Source organism: Abramis brama (assembly GCF_963993115.1).
Source record: "Abramis brama genome assembly, chromosome: 11".
NCBI lineage: Eukaryota > Metazoa > Chordata > Actinopteri > Cypriniformes > Leuciscidae > Abramis > Abramis brama.
In genome coordinates, this window is record NC_139973.1 from 33,150,714 (window position 1) to 33,173,450 (window position 22,737).

At 39.0% G+C, this 22,737-nt stretch overlaps 1 protein-coding gene across 3 annotated transcripts in view; it reads left to right on the top strand.

Moving 5' to 3' along the window:
• The first annotated feature begins 6,353 nt into the window (after nt 1-6,353).
• Nucleotides 6,354-22,737, top strand: part of gulp1b (GULP PTB domain containing engulfment adaptor 1b) — a 77,116-nt gene continuing 60,732 nt past the window's right edge. For all 3 annotated transcript variants that reach the window (XM_084129548.1, XM_084129550.1, XM_084129549.1), the window contains exon 1: nt 6,354-6,451. In XM_084129548.1, the coding sequence (XP_083985674.1) occupies nt 6,397-6,451 (55 nt within the window). In that variant the 5' untranslated portion in view covers nt 6,354-6,396. The remainder of the gene's footprint in view (nt 6,452-22,737) is intronic.

A 22,737-nucleotide genomic window follows, 5' to 3' on the forward strand; every position in this document is an offset into this window, starting at 1 on the left:
TGCAATGGTGAAGTCATCATGCAGCTGCCAAAGAGAGATAACTGCTTTGCAAAAGAGTTTGAAGTACTGTTGCATTCCTTAAAAAAAAAAAGTGTTAGCTCACAAGGTTATGTATATTTCAATTTAAATTATTCAATTTTCTGTATTCATTTTTCCAACACAGTTGACCGTTCAGTGATGATTGACTTCGATTGCCACTTTTTACCGAGTCATTGCTCTGAGACACGAAAGTTGAGGATCCAAATGCAGTATTTATTGAACAGGGTAATCCAAAGACGTAATCCAAAAACGTAATCCAAAGTACAGGCAAGGTCAAACACACGCAGGCAGTCCATACAAACAAACAAACACAACAAGGCAGGGAACACTGGCAAAAGAGTAATCCAACAGGCAAGAAATCCAAAAACCAAGAGACATGAAACCAGGGAAAATGCTCGGAATTGCAGCGTAACACTAAACAAGACTTCACAGATAATGAATAAACCAGGGGCACGTTCAAGTTCAAAACGGTGCGCAACGTTTTGCTACGGTTTCCGGGTTGAACGTCATGTTTCCTGGAAACGGCGTGCACCGGTGTGCAACGGGGTTTGAGATACGTTTTCTCTTGTTTGGTGGGTGTGTCAGAACTGCAGTCCAATCAGCAGCAACATGTATATAAAGCACACGGTATTAAAGTGAACTCGCACAATGGGTTCAAGGAAAGTAATTTACAAATGTCTTCGATGCAGCTCGGTATACACAACAACTGAGGATATTAGAAGACATGTTTGTTTTGTTGTAAAAATATAGGTTATCAACATGATGTAGTTGCTTATGTTTTTAGCTTCATTGCAAGTGTATGACATTTGGTATAGAAATAAACAATGGTAATTAAGTGCTTTTCCTAAAAAGGAGAAAGAAAATACAGGGTATTAAAACAGTATGAACTACAAATAAAGTCAGTATGTGAGGCTAAATAGATGCGTTTTAGTCTGAATTAGGTAAGATGTGTGCTTCCATTTCAGTTTCAGCAATCCCTTCACTCGATTGGGATGTTCTCTTTTGTTCTGGGCGGCAAGTGCAGTAACTGTAACATCGGCATATTTTGTACTATTAAACACATATTTATACCGACTTTATCAGGCTCCGAAAATTCTTCACAAAGAACACAAAGAATGGCCTTCTCAGCTGCCATAGTTGCAACTCTTGCGTCATCAGAACAGTGTGTTCAACGCATCACCGTTTCTGTTTAAAAAACGTTGTGCAACGTTTTGTCGGGGCTGAACGCAGCCCAGGCTTATATGGGGTGAGCTAAACAAGATAATGAGACACAGGTGAATGTGATAATGGATGACGAGTCTGGGCAGGGAGTTATGGGAAATGTAGTTTGTCAGGGAATGACAATAGTCTGATGTGGAGTGCCCTCTGGTGGCTCTCAAGGGCACTCCAGCTGGTGACCATTAAAATTACTAATATATGTGATTAATTTCCTTAATTTGATTAATTGATTGATACACCAACTAGTTATTAATTTAGAGTTTGATTTATACAAAACTAATTATCTGTCGATAACAGATATGCAGAACCTATTGTATTTATTTTTTATTAGCCCATAGCAATAATATTGCAATAATAAAAAATAAATCCATGAAACATAATTTGTTATTATTTATATTTTTATTATTATTGATATTAATAGCAGTAGAAGTAGTAATTATATTATGCAAACAATGTGTAAATAAGCAAGTTTTACATGTTAAACAATGTGTCCTGTTGAATGATGTAATGGCATTGTTGGTGCTATTCTTTAGAGATCCACCATCAAATCCTTTATCGGTACACCCTATAAAATATAAAATAATCTATAAAAGTAATAAAATTACCATACTACTAAAATATACACATACTTATGAGTTTAGTTTAAAAAATATCCGTCAATCACTAAGCAAAATATCACAACCTAAAATGTGACTGAGGACAATACATTTATAATGCAAATTGTCCATTATGAGTCATGCATTCATAATGAGATCTGTTGTCTCTCTCTGTTCTAATGATTATCAGTCTGATGTGTTTTTAAATGACAAGCTGAGGCAGAAGAATGAGACAGAATCCTATTAGCAGAGTGTTTTAATGGACTTCTTGTTTATGAGGTCTGATACAAATGAAGAGAAGCTGTTAAATGAGGTTGCTCTAGGCGGATCTTTAGCGGGATCAGACAGGAGAGAGACTCATTATAAGACATTCTGTCTGATTTACTGCTGTCTGGCCATTGGCTAACACCAACTCTCCCATGCACTGCTGATTATTTACATCTGTGTCATGTCTGCTCATGTGAATTTATTCGCAAGCATGCTCATATGCATGAGTGATGCTTGATTTAGTTCTCTTTTTAGATGCGATGTGAATCCATTACAGACAGGACGATGTGATTATAATCACACAGTGTGTTTTAGATGTACATATATTCATGTACCTGTATGGCCATAGCCTAACTTTGGCATGCATGAAATCAAAACACTGAATCCTGGAGAAAAAAAAATGCTTAATTCTAAATCCAGGCATCTGATATTATACACATTGGATGCTATACAAGTCACCACTTCTGCCTTCTCTTCATTGATTGGTAACTTAAACCATGTGACACAAATAATTGATGCACTTGCTTGACAATATATTTGGGGCCATAGTTTAACACGGGATGAAGCACAGTTACCTATTAATTCCAATAAAAAATATATTGTTGATATATTGTTACATAAAGAAATATATATATGTTTTTATATAAAAACATAAAAATAAAATAAATCTGCAGAAAAATGTCTGCAGCAGACCTTATTTTTCAGATTTAATAACAGGTAAAATAATTAATTAATTTGGATGGGATTGTTTTCTCCAACCTATCAGACTTAATTGAAGGCAGTAAATGATTAAATAAATAAAATATTGTCAGTATGTGTACAGATTATCAGCAAAATATACTGTATCATATTGATAACAAAATTTTTTAATTGTTGGAGTGTACACTGTAAAAATTAAATTATCAATAAGGTATGACAACCTTTGGTTTCATCAAAATAAGTTAAGCAATTTCTACTTTTTTCACAAGTCAGTTTAATGTTATTTAAGTTGAACTGACTTAATAGTCTGACTTAAAGTTGATTGTACTTAAAAAATGTAATTTTACACAAATTTTTTTTACAGTGTAGCTTTCTCCACATTGATTTTGTGACATTTTCTTTCACATATTTACTTAAAACTCTTTTATTCACAAAGGGCAAGAACTAAGAGGTGTTAGAGATTGTGGGAGCTTACTTGATAAAACTAAGATGAGAAAGGAGAAGAGAGGAGGCTATATTATTTAGTCATTCTTGGCCCAACCTGTTAAGCCTATTCAAAGTGTCTGTATTTAAATGTGTCATTGCATGGTGAGCTTAGGAGAATTTTTAGAAAGATTGTGACTAACCGCACTTCAGTGCTTTAAAATAATGAATGAATAATGATTTCCCTGAGCAGGAGTAGTTATTGTGTTTCATTAAGGCCTGTTGAAAAAATACAAACACAAAGCCAATACCTGCTGTGTGCTAATAATGAAAATAGACCAGGAAACGAATAGAAGAAAAGGGTGTGTGTATTCAACAGCTCTGAGAGCTGTTGAATACACACATTTCATTTCCATGGCTTCAGATATTATACATTACATAACATATGCATTTAGAATTACACCATTTCATGTTTGAAGGTTGTACATGGATGAGTGAATCAGGATGGACAAATCAACAAAAATGCACATTTGCTATTACATAAATATCATAGTCCCTCAGGATTAGGCCGTCAATCACTATTTCATTCCTTAAATTGTAACTTTAACTGTTTATTTATATAACAAATATTTGCTTAACATATGCAGTATTAATAAAAAAACAAAAACACACAGTATTTCGGAACATAACCCGTTGAACATTTGAGTGTGCTGTGCATTGGTAAACATATGTTTTCCTCTCGGAGCAGAAAGTTAAATTGATTGCAAATATGTTGTGGTTGACAAATGACAAATGGAAACCAGGTTTTGGAACATTCTGCCTGAATGGCACACATTATTGATTAGACACACAAGAAGAGACAGATTGTTCATTCTAGAAATTAAGAGGCACAGATGTGCAGAGAGATCAAGACGTCACATAGATGCAGGTGAAGGAAGATTGCTTTCACTCTTTGCACCAGATGAACTGTTTAAAACAAAGGTGCACTCTAATAAGTCACAGTCCTTCTAATAGCTCCTATAGTGAATGAGAGTCATTGTTTGGGCTAATAATAATTTGAGCAGTTATATTTAACCCAAGGTGATGTGGTATTTTGGATTTTAAATCTCAGGAATTTGTTCTTAGAAAATGTTCAGGGCTGGTGATTTCTGTGACATTCATAGTACATGCAAATTAGTCCAACAAACAAAACAATCAAATAATTGTACAGTCTCCTGACGTTTTTATTATACTGCACATCTTTTATAGTCACTTAGTTTAATGTTGCATGGTAAAGTTTAATGTTTTAATGTTTTAATGGTGTAATAATAGAATAGATCAACCAAATATATCATTGTAAACTTATTTTCCTGGCGTCATTTTGAACCCCATATTATTTACATTTTATGAAATGCAACAGGAGATACTAGGCAGAATATCAAATGGCGCTTTTCCACTGCATGGTACGGTACGGCTCGGTTCGGTACGGCTCACTTATGGCGCATTTCCACTGTACGGTACGGCTCGCTTTAAATGGTACCACCTCTGTTGAGGTTCCAAGTGTACCGTACCGATACTAAAATGTGACGTGAAAACACTGCAGATCAGATTGGTCAGACAGAATCATCACTACCAGCGTCATTATTTACGACACGAGACACTAAACCCGCTAGATTTAAATAGCCAGTAGACAACAGCCACGCTGTAGCGCCTGTTTTAAAAGTATTTGCTTTAAAAAAATAAAAAAATAAAAACTATATGTATATGGATAAAAATTCTACTTGATTACTGGCTGTTTAAGTATCACGTGTAGAAGAAACATGCTGGGAACTTTAAAAGTCAGTCCATATATGGTTGTTTTAAAACCTACCAACATATTTTGCATGGCTATTTTTGTTGAACTAAAACTTTTAATACTTCTTAATATAATTTTTTTCTTCATTTAATCCTTTTTTTTTTTTGTGAAATATTGGTTAGTAGCATATCATTTATTAAACCGTACATCTGCAGCCAAATTGTACAGCATTATACCACAGCTTTGGACACTATATACAAGTGTGGCCTTCTGAGCGCCTTCTAAACACCCCTAGGTATACAGTTGGGCTATCAATATCAAACAACTAAAACAATATTTAGATGCCCTAGAGGCCAATGCAAGAATTAGCCTACTCTATATCCTAATTAAAGGACGAAGGTGGACATTGGTAGCCTGGTTCCGCCCTCCTACGTACTTCCGCTCAATTTCATTTTCCTTCAGTACTCCGTCTGGGATTGTGGTGTATTCTTTGGTTTTCTCCGATCAATTTTTAACCGGTCCAATCAGCGAACTGGGGGAGTGGCTGAGAACGATGACGTTGAGATTGTGCGCTAGTTTGAGTTGACATACGTCACGACCAAACGTTAGCAATTGGTTATGGCAGATCCAGAGTGACTCTGGTCAGATCCAATAGTTTTAAACTTCAACAGAGTACCCGCCTTCAAGGAAGTTAACGCTTGTCAATGGAGAGAGGCCAGACTCTCTGTACAAATGAAATGTACGAGAGTCTGGTAGAACCAGGCTAGGGCATTGGTGTAAAGAAAATCAATCTGTAACACTTTATTTATCCTTGTTGCACATCATAAGTAGGCCTACTAATACATTTACTCCAAACAGGACATATTAAAAGGCATAATGAAGTACACAAAGGCAGGGCAAGTGATAAACCCTATAAAGGTTAGAATCCAATACACACAATACTCACACCAGAAATTGGTCCATTCCACTTCACGAAACACACTGTTACAATCGTTATGGGAATTATTGTAAATAAGTAAAACAATATTGTAATGCATTACTTTTAAAAGTAACTTTCCCAACACTGCTTCTAAGTTCTAAGTAAGACACCATAGAACGCCCAGTTTTATTGAACAGCCCCTGAGGTCTCCTTTTGTGTTTGCACAGAAGAAAGAAACTACACGAGGTGAGCAAACGATGACAAAATGTTGTCACGTTCAACAGTTGATTATATGTACACTATTTCAGTGATAGTGCGCGGTCCCTTTAATGAAGACAGCACGTCGTACGTTCCTGTGAAAAAAGCGGCGTTTTAAATGCCCGGTTGACGTCATTAAACTTTTTAAGTGGCTCGAGTGCGCGCTGAGGGGAAGGCACACACGCGCGCGCTATTCGCTGCAGATGCGACTGGACGGGTTCAGGTTTGCGGGGAATAACTACAAAATCAACCTTCCTGGTAAGTTAATTTCAATTTCTTTAAATAGCTTATTATTACGGTGAATATATGCTTAATGGATTTTATTATATGAATGTTTTAAAGACAGCAGAAGCATAATAAGTAGTTCGCTTGAGTAGATCTGTTGCGTGCTGTTTACAAAACAGATGTTTTACGCGTCACATTTATTCTATAATTGTCATGCTATATTTCACTTCTGCTATAGAATAGATAACATACAGATACATTTTCTAATATTTTTGTTGTAAAACATGTTCATTTACTGTATAGACTGGCAGGTGTATTGGTGAAACTCGTGCATGCGCGTGTATATTTGATCGCACGCGTGTTATAAAGTTAACAGGCTACTGTTGTTCAGTTCACCGGGCTTAACTGTTCCGTGGTTTACTGCACTTTTCTGCTGTGCATTAGCCAAATCTATTGACCCAGAGCTCAGCCACCAACCCCAGCAGCGACACTGACAGAATAATGTTCATAATGATATTGCTGACACTGTATCCCGCGTTTGCTGCCCTTGACAGAGGAAAATGAGAGGACAGCATAATGACATTCTGACATTCTCAGGCAAGCTAATGTTGTTGTGCTTTAATAACTGTGGCTGCCAGACTCTTTTCATAGACTGTAAATCCATTTGCTTCTGAAAATTTCAGTCAAATGTGAACGTGCTAAATAAATGCACCTTCATGCTCCACATATGATTTAATTCAAATTTAAATTGCACGTTTAAACCAGGTGAACTGACCTGAAATGAACAGTTCACATGAAATAAAAATTCTGTAATTTGCAAAACCTATAGTCCAAGGTAAGCTGCTCCTGTCCATACCCCCAATAAAGCACAATAAAAGCATCCATTTAGCTTTGTGCTAAATAATAACAACAAGTCTTCTGGACCCATACAGTAACTTGTATGCAGAACAGATGGAAATTGAAGTTCGTAATTACCAGAAATCTATCCCTCAGTTAGTCAAGATACAATAAATGCCGTTTGACATTAACATGCTTGACATGTGATGGTTAATAACTGTCCCCAGCAGAATAGTGTCAAACATTTGTGATGTATGACAGCTTTCACATAGATCCAGAGAGACATGCTGCCACTAGCAACTCAAGCGGCCATTTCAAGCACATGATATGTTTATTTTATATTGTGGATTATACATTATTTGAACTTCATCAGAACTCCATCTGGGTAACATTCAGGGTATTTACATGCAAGAAAAGTTAAACCATATTGGGCTGGTGCAATGCCAGGGAAGATTTTCAGTGAATAACAATCTCTGCCTTTTTCCCCACACAAATCTATGAATGGAAGTAGATTACAACTACTACTTTTATGGTACTTTTTGGAGCTTCATAGCCACTGGTGACTGTGGTGCATCATTTGCATTTTGTAAAATATCTTGTTTTTTGTTTAACTGAAAATAGAAAATCAAATGGGTTTTAAATGGCGCAAGGCTTAAATTATAGCAGAAATATCATGTTCTGGTGAACTGCTCCTTTAATTTGCAAAGGTCTTTCGTGAGGATGCATATATTTTTGCCATATTCTTAAAGAGCCATGTATCATTTACATAGGCAAGACATTTACACAAGGCTTTGAATGCATTTTAAATTCATTTGGAATGATTATGATTTTTTTTTTAATTAACACTGATCTTCAGGTGTCATTCAATTAAAATAGATATTAACATTTTGCAAATCACATAAATGGTTTAAGTTGTCTTGCATATGCATACTGTATGTAAATACCCTTCACAAGACACCAATGTCTTGCATTTCTTGGACGTGAGATTATTTAAGAAATTCCAATTTAATTTTAGGAGAAAGCATGAGCCCTGTCAGCGTCACATGCTTCAGTGTCTATTTCCATACAGTATCTACGAAAATAAATGCTGTAATGTAATGACATCATGATCCTCACCAGGTATTTCTCATATAAGCATATGTGAAATCCTTCTTTGGAGCTATGTCCAGCAAGACATATAATCTACTCATAATCATTGCTGTCAATGATGGATTGCTATTGCTTGATTTGAAGATTTTACTTATCCTGTACTTGAGTGGTTTGTTTCCAGTGCCGGTGTTTGGTTCTGTTCTTTATTGGGTCTTATGGGATTTGGTTTTGGCATGGAATTTGGACTCAAGAATGGTTATAGTTTGGTCTGATGGCCTTCATCAAATGCTGTCCCATGGTAACCTGATTGCCTTTGTCTTAGGAGAACTGATATGAACACTGGACACTGATTACTTCCTGCTGTTACAAGCTAAAAGGAAGCAAAGCACACACTTTTTAGAGAGGATATTCTTGTATAATAAAGAGCTTCTTCAACCCGTCAAAGTGTGAGAATGCAGTCAAAACAAATGAGGTTCAGGAAGAATTTGAGTAAGATTTCTCTTTTAAATATTAAAGGAGAAGTTCACTTTTAAAATGAAAATTCTGTCATCATATAATCACCCTCATGTTGTTTCAAACCTGTATGAATTTGTTTCTTCTGCTGAACAGAAAGGAAGATATTTAGAAGAATGTCAGTAACCAGACAGTTTTTGGGTCCCATTGACTTCCATAGTATATTTTTTTCCTACTATGGAAGTCAATGGGACCCAAAAACTGCTGATATGATATTCTTCTAAATATCTTCCTTTCTGTTCAGCAGAAGAAAGAAATTCATACAGGTTTGAAACAACATGAGGGTGATTATATGATGACAGAATTTTCATTTTAAAAGTGAACTTCTCCTTTAAGTGTGTAATTTTTCGATTTTACAACATTCTATGCAGAAACAATTATAACAATTTTTATGTCTGTTTCCCTTAAAAAACACTGTGGTGCTATCTAAACATTACAGTGTTCGCTGCACCTTTTCGAATCCATTTCTTCACCTCAGTAAAAAGCGTGTCTGATTGAATGTGATAAATGTGAATTGAATGTGAGAAAAATAATGCCAAGACAACATGACTTTCTCACAAATTCATGAACCAGTGACTCTTAAGAGCTAGTTCTTTTAATGAATCAGCCTCACATACTCATGAGTTATCTGTATGAATCAGTTTGATAAACCATTCACTAAATGAACTGAACTGAACCAGAGAAGTTACTACATTAAACATCTGGTTCAATGAAATCAGCAGCTACCATACATGCAACCAAATAATCCATTTAAAATTGGATTGATGGCTCAGTCAGACTGAAAAGTCATGTAAACGATTCAATCCGATTGAGCTTGATACGAATGAAAATTCTATTTCGATTGAAGGGGGTGCATGGTGTAGATCTTAAAGGGGTCACGGATGCCCATTTTCCAAAAGTTGGTATGATTCTTTAGGGTCTTCGTGTAAAGTTTGTAACATACTTTGGTTAAAATTCCTCAATAGTTGTGTAAAACAACACCCTTTTTACCTCCACATTTTTGGATTTTTTTCATTGTATGGTGATATTTCATTGACAATATTGCTGTGACTTTCTGAATGTGGCGACCTGGCACTGCACATGCACTGAAGTTTTGCTCAGAAAACTGTGAATTTGATTGCAAAGGTTAGGGTAACATATAAACAAAACTTTTAGAATCTGAAATCAGATTAATTCGGATTGACGTGAATTACATTAAGGTGCACATTTGTTTTGTAATATAAGTAAAATAAAAAATAAATTAATTAAAAATGAATAGTAAAATAAATATTAAATGTATAGAAATGTTAATATTATCATAAATGTTACATTCTCACAAAGACATATATTTTAACCCTGTTCAGGCTGAAACACTCATGATAAAGTACACCTCAAATGGGACATAATTTGAATGACAAATAAGTTGCAATGTTTTGTCTAGTGAGATCTGAGCCTCTGAATTTACCCTAGATTAGGTTTGTTTTTCCTTAGTGCACAGGGAAGTGTTATTTATTGTGTTCGCCAGCAAGTTTTACCCTGAGCATGAGCAAATTAGCAACATGTCCTTAGTTGCCCAATGGAAACATTCCCATGGAATACTAATTTAGCAAAAGTTGAGTGTTATTTCCTCTTTGAAAACTACAGCTTTTATCACCACACGTTTTGTAACTTGCATGCAAATTTATATACCGGTATGAAAATATTTCAAAAGGTGACACAAATTCATCCTTAACAAATGTTTCTGGCATTTTGATCTTCAGAAACATAGAAATTACCATATATACGCTTTAAGCTCTGCTCTTGTTTTCCAGACATTGATTACAAACTCTGCCCCTTAGTTGTAATTGTCAACATCACTTTTGCATTCACAAACAGCATTCGGCATGCACAAAATAGAAAAGAATGTGCAATACAAAGACTGAATGCTGAGCGGGTCCATAGTGCTTCCATTCAGAACATCCAGACAGAGATAATCACTTAGCGGCATCTGATGCTTCATTTCCTGTCAGTGAATCAGCATCTGACTTCGTGTTTACGTGCTGTCTCTTCCAAATTAGATTTGAGTTTTTTGAGCTTTAAATTGTAATTGACTGGAGCAGGTGCTGCATGAGTCTAATGAGTTGTCCATTTGATTCCACTGAAGCGTAGAAACCAATAGGCTTCCGTTTAAACTGAAAATGTGAATTTTAAGGAAAGCAACAAGCGTAAAGCTTTTGTATGAGGAACAGGGCTCATTCCTGATTTAGCTCACAAATCCTATGATTCTTTACAAACCTGTCCAGCGTGGTGCCCTATCGATCTTAAAATAAATGAGTAAACAAGTTATGGCCAATTCTTCATTTTTATTTGCCTGCTTAATGTCATTTTGTTATTAGGAATGTTGGTTTTGATGCATCTGGGTATGTGTGACTTAAAACGCAGCCATAATAAGAAACCGTATAAGCATGTGCTTTTATAGATGTGTGTGATTATGGTAATATGCTGTATAATTATATACGTGTGAGGTGGGGTGGCAGGCAAATGACCTGTAGAAAAAACTCTGTAACACTTTACAATAAGGTCTCATTTGTTAACTTTAGTTAATAAAATGTTCATGTTCCTTAACACATACATTAATAAATGCTGTAGAAGGATTGTTTATTCTTAGTTCATGCTATATGTTAACATATAAAACCTTATTGTAAAGTGTTACCAAATTCTGCAAAAATAATGTTTTAAAAACAGGTTTCCAGAGCACTTCCCTATCTGTCATTGGCCGGACAAACAAATAGTCCCGCCCCAAACTCACACTATTGGCTGATGTGAGACAATGTTTTGTTGATTTATTATCGTCGTTTACGATTGTTGGTTGTCAGACTGTACGAACATGATCCTTGCTGTAAGCCATGTCACACTGTAAGTTGTCATTGATGTCAGACTGTACGGCAGTCGAGACGCGTTAAAAACGGACGCACGCAAGAAGACTCGTCCAGAGTTTTACATCATCAATCAATGACACATGCGGGATTGAAATGATGACTACAGAGAAATCTCTAACGTTAATTTAGGTCACGGCTAGTCTTGAAAAACGAAAACAATTTGACGGTCATCGTAGGAGAAGTCACATTGCAGGACTGTGAGCCAAATCTTCTGACACTGCCAGAATTTTGTCAGAGGTGAACTTTTATCGCAATGGTCATTAATCGGCTGTCGGTAAACATGTCAAACTAACGATCAAAGACTTCAGATTTTAGCCTATGATCAGAGGAATCTTTTAGGATTTGCAAAATTTGTCTCAGACGGCCAAATTGTGGCCAAAATCGCACAGCATTCTGAAACAAACAGTGCCTCAGTCACTTTTCAGGGCAATCAACCTACGAATGCCTTACTTATAGTTAAGCTGGGATTGGACAAAACAAAATATTTTATAACAAGGAAAAAAAGCAGCACTCTGTAACCCGAACCGGGCCAAAATCCAAGCATGGAGCTCTTCTCCTCGGACAGCACGCCAAATATGCACACGTTATATCTGACAAATTTTATTTTGCAGCCAGTGTCGTCTAGCAACTCTCCGTTGGCTTGCGAGGTGGAAAAACCAAACTCTAGTCAGGCCAATCATATCGTGTATAGAGTCGGTGGGCGGGCTTAACATAATGACGGCAGAGTTGTGACGGTTCCGCGTGAATTCCCTGCTACTTGGCTGCTGCTGCTGGCGAACAGCGGTCTTTCGAATCGGCTTTGGCTGCATCTCTTGAAGACTTGGAGTTAAGCTTTTCTTTGAGAAAAGAACAAAGAACGGCTCTGAAGTCATTCTTAAAAAAGGAAGATGTGTTCGGAGTTTTGCCGACCGGATACGGCAAAAGTTTAATCTATCAACTAACTCCGCTGGTGGGAAAACGATCTGGTTGCAGAGGGAATTTGAAAGACAACCGTTTATCCCACACCTCGGATTGAGCCCTGCCAATGGTGTGTTCCCAGACCCAAAATCTTGATGTGGGTCTGGCTTGCCAGGCTAGAATGTACCAGTTACTCTTCTAAATGTATTTGTATTTATAGCATTAATATTGAACGGTGAATCAACTGACTGGACTGCATTACACGGTTTTAACGCACACCTTTCAGCCAATCAGTATTCAGACAGACCATGGTATGATTAATTGTATTGACTGATTTAGGAAATTATTTGGGAGAACACTAATGTGGTTTTTGTACATGCTGATTAATTGCCTTAGATGATCGTTTAGCTAAAGAGATGGGAATCTGTTTAATTACTTGTATGAACAGTCATTTGGATGTGATTCACACATCTGAATTAGAGAAAAGGGACAGATTTCATTATGTCCCATTGTGTATCTCAAGTGGTCTCAAGGACCTGCATCAGTCTTTTTCTGTTTTCAGCTTTCTGTGACTGATCTCATAACCGATCAACTGGAGTAAACAGCTGGTGTGGGTTGAATTATTTCATGCATTTATTCTTCAGGAGGACGTGATATGCCCTACCGGGAATTTACTGTTATTTTGATCATGGTTGTGGTCCAGAAATGTCCCTAGTTATATCATAGGACTGTCATTATTGCACCATAATTCTGTCACAGACTATGTGAAAGGAAGTTATTAAAGCCTGGTGCTCATGGTCACAACAAAATATAAGTGATTTATATAGTGCTTTCTCTTCAGTGCTATAATTAAGCATTTTGACACTCATTGAACCCTCATGAAATTGTTGTTTTAGCCTTTTGATGGATAAATGTTACCTGAATAAGCATTATATATTACACAGCTATTTACATTTCATTTTGAGAATGTTTCTTCACCCTGATCTTGAAAAAAACCTTTTTATTGTATGTGTGTGTTAATGAACTCATTTCCCCTCAGTAAATTGGCAGAAATGTCTCTCCTCCTTTGAAGCTTTGTTATTCCATTTCTATAGCATTACAATTAAGAAGATATCAATAGCAGCTATAGGCATGGGACTAAAATGGTAATGGTGAAGGGTTTGTAGACAGATAGTAGATTAGCTTCCAGAAAAATGATGGAAAATGGAAACAAAAGTTTATTATTTTCAAGTGAATCTGATCTGTTTGTTCAGGCAATATTTGGTGTATGAACATCGGTTGCTAGTAACGTAAGAGATTTTCTCAGAGCTGTCAGTGTATAAAGAGAGGAAGAAAGACTGGGAATTTGAAAGAGACACATGAAAGAACATAAGTGGTTGTTTCACACATTCATGTGTACTTTAAAACTGCAAACTCATTCACTCATTTGCTACTCACTAGATAGTGAACATTGTTCGCTATATGAGGAAAGAGAGAGCAAAAATTAGTGTATTTGGTCTATATTGCACACTTTGCATTTTTGTTGTTGTTGTGTATTAATGTTTTATTTTTGTACTATTAAAAACTAAATGGATTTGCATCAAATTATTAAAAAAATAAATAAAAATAAATAAATTGTATTGTCAGAACAAAGCCTTAGAGTTCTAAAAATAGTCCACCAAAATGACCTTCCCTAAAGCTTTCCTGTAGCTCACATAGTGGAGTGCTGGCACTTGCAACACCAAGGTCAGGGGTTCGATTCCCAGGGAAAGCAAGAACTGATAAGAATATAAATGCGTAGCTTGAAATGCAATGTAAGTCGCTTTGGATAAAAGCGTCTGCCAAATGCATAAATGTAAAGGCGGAAGTATGAGAATTTAGTGTCAAACTAAATCCAGGACAGTGTAGAAGAAATATGAAATTTTTTAAAAGATCCACAGTCTGACAAACATGAGTTTTAAAAAATCTGAGGTGCTTATAGGAACACAAGCTGTGCGAGATGAAAGGCATATGGTATTGTCGCTTAAGAATATCCTCAGGAAGAGATTCAGGGAAGGTGAATAAGGTGTCCACCCTGAGACTTCCTGGGAGTGTCTTTCTGGGTGCGGTCCAAATAACATTGTAGACTTGGAAAGTCTACAGGAAAGTCTATTTTTCTCCTGGAGACGCCCATTGCCTCCTTTAGAATGCACTCATTACACTGTTTCCTCTCTAGGGGAAAACAGGAAGCATAACTCTGGGGATAAAGAGAAGTGGAATGAAGCTGAGATTAGCAAAACTATTATTATCCCTCACAGTATTTGGGCTCTCATTACAGATATTTTGCATTACTGTTGTTGAGACAACTGTCACATGTCTTTACTGGGTCAGTTTCTCTTTTGACTTCTGCAGGGTATTATTCATGTTTGCTTGTTTGGTTCAATTCCAAATGCTTTATGTAGAGGAATTGCTGTGAAGCTGCTCTCTATTTAACACTTGAACTTATTGTATTTGTTCTATAAAGGGAAACTATGCCAACCACTTAACTTAATCTGCGTTATGCCTCCAGATGGCACAAATAATAAATTATGGAAGAATTATTACATACAGTTTGTGGTAAAACAAAAAGAATTGGACATCTCAAGGTTATCACTTGTGGTGATAAGGAGTGACATATGATTGACAGCTTTGCTGTATAAATGTGTGTATTGTTTGGCTAAAATGAAATTTTTGTGTGAACAATAAACTAAAATTGCTAGGCCATCTCTGTTTTCAACAATGCTTTTTAACTGTTTGGCCAAATTTACCTCGAAATGAAGGATTTATGAACCAAACCTGTATAAAAGAATAGGATGTTTGATGATTGCTGCAGCAGAATACAGCGTTTTTAGTCGTGGATCCATGCGAATGGGGATCGTTTTGACAATGGTGTCGTCTGTACGTGGAAAACTCGAAGGAAAAACTTCTTCATTTTAAGCATATCGTTGTCGTGTAAACGTACCCTCAGTTTGTTTCTCTTTAGTTATCTGTTTCCTTTGTTCTAGTTTCCCGCCACTATCAGTTGTCATGGATATTAATTTAATGAGCACAACTGTTTGCAATTAAATTTGTCACCTTGTGTATTAAAGTTCCTCTGTTTCTCACGTTCATTTTCCGGTATTGTTTGTGCATGGCACACCGTTTCGCTTGTGTTCGTTGTTAATGCACTGCCTGAGTTTTCTTTGTAATTTGAGCTGTATTTGAGTCTACTTCACCCACCTTCATCCCTGGGATAAAACGTGACAATAATACTACTATGATAGACTGGCATGGAAAAAAACTCAAATAATGCCAGTCCCGGTCCAGGAACAGCTACAGAAATTACATGGGGAAATTTTTTTAATTTCTTTTACTCCACATACTCTGCATTTCTTTACTCTGCATACTCTTATACATCATTGATCCTAGTTGTTCCTCAACAGCACTCATCATAACAGAATGGTCCCTTGTAAACCATTCACCTAAACTTTTAAATTCTGTTATCATTTACTCACCCCAAATTACTTTCTTTCTTTTGTGGAACATAAAAGAGATATTTTAAGAAATATGACTTTTTTTTTGTCAATACAATGAAAGTCAGTGATCACCAAACCTGTTTGGTTACCAACATTCTTGAAAATATGTTCTTTTGTATTCTGCAAAAGAAAGAAAGACATACAGGTTTGGAACAAAATGAAGGTGAGTAAATTATTATTATTATTATTTTAATGATCTATTAGCTGAGTTATGAGCTGCAGTGTGTTCAACTTCTGTTTCGAAAATATTAATAATGCATTGTTTAGGATTTGTCATGAAATGTATTGCATTTTTCATACATTTCTAATTTTCAGGTGCAGGAGTTTGTCAGTGTATGAGATTGAGATGTAAATTCTGAACCAGTACAGGAAGTTGCTGGTCTTTTGGGATTTTCCTGTGTTCCATTAATATTTCTCTGGAGTAGTTTGTGTTTCCATTTTATGATTAATCAATATTCAGACAGAGACAGTGCATTATCTTATTATGCTTTGAGAGAAAAGTAGAGAGAGCCAGAATGCTGTGAGGTGAAGAGTAAATGTGAAAAGCATAGAAAAGACAGAGTGCACAGTCAATGTGATATTATGGGAATAATGTGGAGATAAAGAGCCAGCTGTGCAGTGCATCCATCATACAATAGACTATTATGAACATTTAATGGTTACCTTTAGATGGCAGGTGATATGCACTACAAAATGTGCACTTTTCAGCTCTTGAGTTACATTTTGTCTGGATTTTTTTATTTCTTTTAAAAATATTTGAAGGCAAACAAGCATTTCCCATACAATCAAAGATCATTATAAAAGAACAGATATCACACAGGAGGAAAAGGTTTGCCATGCATGCCCCCTCATTCCTTAGATGCAACTGTTTTCTATTATACAACTATGGTGTTTATTATGACAAATAGTAACCTTAAGACATTTAAAAATGCAACTTGCACAATTTTTTCTCCTGTTTCCTTCCTCAATGCTGTTAAATGGATTTTTAAAATGATATGAAACAGCCCACGCATTCTTTAAATGGCTTTTATGCTTTTTCACTTTTTCAACTTTAGTTAGTGTGTAATGTTGCTGTTTGACGAGGCCTGGTTGGGCTACATAAGAGAAGAAAGTGTTGTCGCTATGTTGAAGAGACGCTGTTTTTTCCACCCCGTTTCCAAAGCTCATTTGTTTGACCTTCCTAAGGCTGATGAATTTCGAGTGTAGAGCCTCCTTTTGCGGCCTATTCAGCATCAATTCGTCTTGGGAATGACAGATACAAGTCCTTTACAGTGGCCAGAGGGATTTTGAGCCATTCGTCTTGCAGGACAGTGGCCAGGTCGATGCTTGTGGAGGATAAAAATTTCTGGCCTGCTCCTCCAAAATACCCCAAAGTTGCTCAAAAATATTTTAATCTGGTGACTGTGCAGGCCATGGGAGATGTTCAACTTAACTTTCATGTTCATCAAACAATTCTGTCACAATTCTTGCTGTGTGTATTGGTGCATAATCGTGCTTCTACACGGCACCCCCTTCAGGGTACAATGTTTGAACCAATAGGTGCACATGGTCCTTCAGAATGGTTTGGTAGTCATCGGCAGTGATGCTCTCATCAAGCACAGTAGGGAATGTCATGATATTGCAGCCCAAACCATCACCGATCCACCCTCGTGCTTCTCTCTAGACACACAACAGTCTGGGTGTAAAGATTCTTTGGGGCTTGTCCACACCATAACTCCCACAGATGTGGGACAGACAGTGAAGGTGGACTCATCAGATAACAAGTTTCACATTGTCAACAGCCCAAGATATGATTTTCAAAAATATGATTTTTTTTTTTTTTTATCCATATCCCCCAGCCATTCTCCAAACCCTCTTTTCCCTCTGCAGAACATAAAATATATTTTGAGGAACCATTTCATCCATATAATAGCCCCTTTCACACAAACAGTCTTTACTGGTAAATTACCGGTAAATGACCGTTAAGAGATCATGTTTTCCGGTATCACCTGCTAAACCTTGAGTTACCAGTCCATATGTTTAACCACTATGCCACACCACCACCTTAATGAAGCACTCTGAACTCTGAAAACTAAGGGTGCATATCATTAGGGAAATTTCAAATTTCAGCAAAAATTTTTGGCAAAAAAGGTCCATTGTCAATAGCAATGTATGAAGCACATAGAAGTCACTTTCAAACCAAACAGCTTTTTGTTTGTCAGTGCTGAGAATTTGTGTGACCAACTTGAATACAAGTGAAATCTGTGTGGGGAACTTTTCTGTATTTACAATCATCTGGGTTCCTATTGAAATTACTGGATTTCACCTGATAAATTTAGCTGAACAACAGTAAATCTGACCACACCATATAGCCTGTTAACTGTCAGTGTCCTGTATATGACACTTGTCACAACATTTTTATTGCCTTTTTCCTTATCACATATTTCAGTAATCATCATAAATTAGGTTAATAACATATTACAATAGCATTCAAAAGCTTAAACACTCAAAATTCATCCTGTGAAAACCATGTTGAATTTAGACTTCTGTTTCATTCTTACTGACCGCCAGAGGCAGTGTAAACACTATGGATTATCGCAGCGCCAGCTAGATAGGTCGAGAGAATATACCAACAAAGTCACGTGGCGTGACGTATGCTGAGCCCTGGAGGTTTATAGGCTACAGTAGCTCAGCACTCTACCTCTTTCGCTTTCTCGCCTGGTTGAGATAGGTTGTATTTGGTTGAGTGATTATTCGCGCGGATTATCAAGTGCAGCTTACAAGAGCAGCGAGATTCGTCCTCACAAGCTGTGACAGCGCGCGTCTACGCCATTTCAAGGATTTGGATTAAATTAACAGCGCTTGGTGAGTTTTGTTTTCTATTTGAGTTTATATTGCTTTGTCAGTAACACTGTGCCTCTCGGTGCAATCCGGTGGCTTGTGTTTTCCGCGCCTATGAGTTAACGGTCTCCCGTTGACATATCTACTCATATTTTTTGTTCCTCGGCTCAATCCGCTGGGCATTTTAGACACTTTCTCTTTTTCGTGAGATATTTGTTGGTATTACCTGTCGGTTCACCCGAGGTAATAGTTTTATTTTATTATTATTGTTTTTTCATTCCGCTTAACTTAACCTTACGGTGCTATCCGAGGGTGTTATTAGCGAGTAACTATGGCTCACAGCTCGATCGCCACTGGTTTCCCACTGACTTGTAAGCTGTGCCCTAATAATCTTCTCCCGGATGACGGTCATGACATCTGCCCGTCGTGTTTGGGTGTTCAACATCTGCGAGAGGCTCTCACGGACCCGTGCATGCACTGCAGCCTTTTGCCTATGTCGGAACGACGGCTCTGTCTTGCCGAATTAGACCCTAATTCAACAGTGAAACTTGGGCAGTTAGATGTAGCCCCTCCGCGCACTCGGAAGCGCAGGGCGTCGGTGGCGGCTGGTGCTCCCCTCCCATCTAAGAAGGCCAAATCGCGAGGTGATGAACAGTCACATGTTGTGAAAAGTTCACTTTCTGTGACGGTGTTGGCGCTTTCTTCAGAGATGGCAGAGCTGAAACGCCTGCTTCACTCGCTTCAGCCTGTCACATCTGCTACACCTGTGAAGATGACACAGGAGGATGAGAATGTTCAGAATCAGGGAGCTGGGGAAGAGTCTCTTGATTCCCCTTGTTTTTCTCATCGTTCAGAGTTTGATGTGCTTTCTACAAGTGCTTCAGATTCCTTTTTTCACGATCATGGGGTTACTATGGATGTTGCTGCACAACCATCACCTCAGGCTGTTTTCACTGGTTACCCAGCAGCGGAGGGGTCTAGTGGGGGGTCAGTTCAGTCGTCTGGACAAGCCCAATCCTCCTCCGATGATACTTTGGCTGTGCTTCGAATGGCAGTTGCCCGTCTAGGACTTGATGAGTCACCTGTCCAATCTGCCCAAACAAATGTGTTTTTCAGACAGACCACAGCTGCAACTTCTTTTGCCATGCCACCATGTAAGGATTTTGTGGCTGAATTCTCAAATGCTCTCACTGGTTCTGGTCCGCCTAAGCGGCGCTCAAAGATTGCTCGAACGCTAGCATCTATGGCTGAAGCAGATTCTATCGGGGTGGGTCGTGCTCCGGAAATAGAGCAGCCTGTGGCAGCTTTGGTGGTGTCTCCTGATGAGGCTCTACGAGGGAATGTGCGATGTCCCAGTGCGCAATGCGGTCGTACAGATTCCTTGCTAAAAAAGGCATATGAATCTGTTGCCTACATTACTCGAGCAGAAAACACAATCTGCCAGTTACTTCTTGCTGCCACCAGTACGCTGGAACCTGCAAATGCGGATCCCTCTATTTCACAATTTCTGCAAACTGCTCTGTTGGCAACAGGCCATGTGACCCGCGAGCTGGGTAGTCTTACAGCCACGCTTCTGGCAGCCCGCCGCCAAGTGTGGCTTGCCCAAGCACGACTACCGGAGGACTGTAAGAAAACCTTGAGAGATCTTCCATTTGTTCCCAGGCATCTTTTTGGTCCAAATGTTCCGGAACTATTGGAAAAGAGGGTAAAGCTGTCTGAAGCCACTCGTCAACTGACACAGGTGCAGCGCAACCCTACCTTTAGGATGCCAGCGGTTCAGGCCCGACATCACTATGCTACATCGGAGCAACGTTTCCGCCGGCACGCTACACCTCAGTCACAGCCCCCTCAAAGACCTCGTGTTCCTGAAGATGCGAGAGTTTTTCGCCCACCTTATCGACCGTTTCCAGGAGGACCCCGTCAGCGTCCCCCCGCGAACACTAAAAATCGCACACATAAAGCCTGAGACAGTCAGGCCGGCGGTCGATCGTTTTTCAATAGAACAGCTGGAGTACTGGAGATCCAACACAGCGGACCCCTGGGTGTTGGCGACTCTGAGCAGGGGATATACTCTACAGTTTCAACGCCGGCCTCCCAGATTTTCAAGAATTGTTCCTACGATTGTCAGAGACACGGTTCGCGCAGTGGCTCTCTCTCTGGAAATTTGTTCACTGTTAGAGAAGGGAGCCATAGAAAAAGTTCATCCCCTCGTTCAGGGAGACGGGTTCTATTCAACATATTTTCTTGTTCCGAAGAAGGACGGTGGTTTCCGCCCAATTCTCGATTTGAGGCTTCTGAATTTGTTCCTGAAGGTCCTTCCTTTTCGAATGCTGCGCACAGCCGATGTTCTTCGGTCTGTGACTGCAGACAATTGGTTTGTAAGTGTCGACCTGAAAGATGCATACTTTCACGTCCCAATTGCTGTACATCACAGAAAGTTTCTGCGTTTCAGTTTCCTGAATCAAGCTTACCAGTTCAAAGTGCTACCCTTCGGCCTTTCCCTTGCTCCTCGCGTCTTCACAAGGTGTGTGAGCGCAGCTCTGTCTCCTCTTTGGATGAGAGGTATGCGTATTCTTCCTCATTTGGACGACTGGCTTCTCTGTGCCCCAACAGAGCAGCAGGCTGTACAAGACTCCAGACTGCTTTTGAGACATGTGCAGAAGCTGGGGTTTTCTGGAGACAGTTAGAGTTTCTGAAGGCAGGAGTGCCTCTGGGTGTTGTTCCCTCTCGTCGGGAGTTGGTCACAACAGACGCTTCCCTCACAGGATGGGGGGCAACGTGGAATCGGAGGGGTATTTGCGGGCGCTGGACACCGATCCAGGCCACAGAACATATCAACCTGCTGGAACTAAGAGCAGTGTTCTTGGCTCTAAAGTACTTCATGCCGGTTCTGGCAGGCCGCCATGTTCTCGTTCAGTCCGACAATACCTCAACAGTGTTCCATCTGAACCACCAGGGCGGCACGAGATCCCGCAGGTCTCTACGGCTGACTCACGAGATCCTGACATGGTGTCAGCCACAACTCGCTTCACTGAGGGCAGCTCATATTCCAGGAGCGTGCAACCAGACAGCGGATGCTCTTTCCAGGGATCAGGTACATCCAGGGGAATGGAGGCTTCATCCAGATGTAGTGCAGGAGATCTGGCTACGATTTGGAAGAGCAGAGGTGGATCTTTTTGCTTCAGAGATGACCACCCACTGCTGATTATGGTTCGCAAGGACAGAAGTGTCCAGCCCCCTGGGCCAGGATGCGTTGTCTCACGAATGGCCGAACTGCCTGCTATATGCGTTTCCACCTATCCCTCTGTTATGGGAGACGTTGCACAGGATCTCTCTGCGCAAGCACAGAGTGTTACTTGTGGCACCACGGTGGCCAGCCAGACCATGGTTTCCTTTGTTGCTGAGACTTCTGACAGGAAATCCATGGAAGCTTCCCCCCAGGAAGGACCTCCTCTCCCAGCTGGAGGCCAGTGTCTGGCACCCGGACCTGGCTCGTCTGCAGCTTTGGGTCTGGCCATTGGGCTAAATCCTTCCCTGGAGCGTTGTGACCCTGCTGTTATTCACACCATCTCTAATGCTAGGGCTCCTTCCACACGACAGATTTACGCTTCCCGTTGGAAGCTTTTTTCTGCATGGTGTGAGGAACAGGGGCTCGATCCTGCAACATGTGACATTCCGAGTATCTTAAGCTTTCTTCAACGGTTACTGGAGGAAGGAAAAGCAGCTTCCACGTTGAAAGTGTACGTAGCTGCGA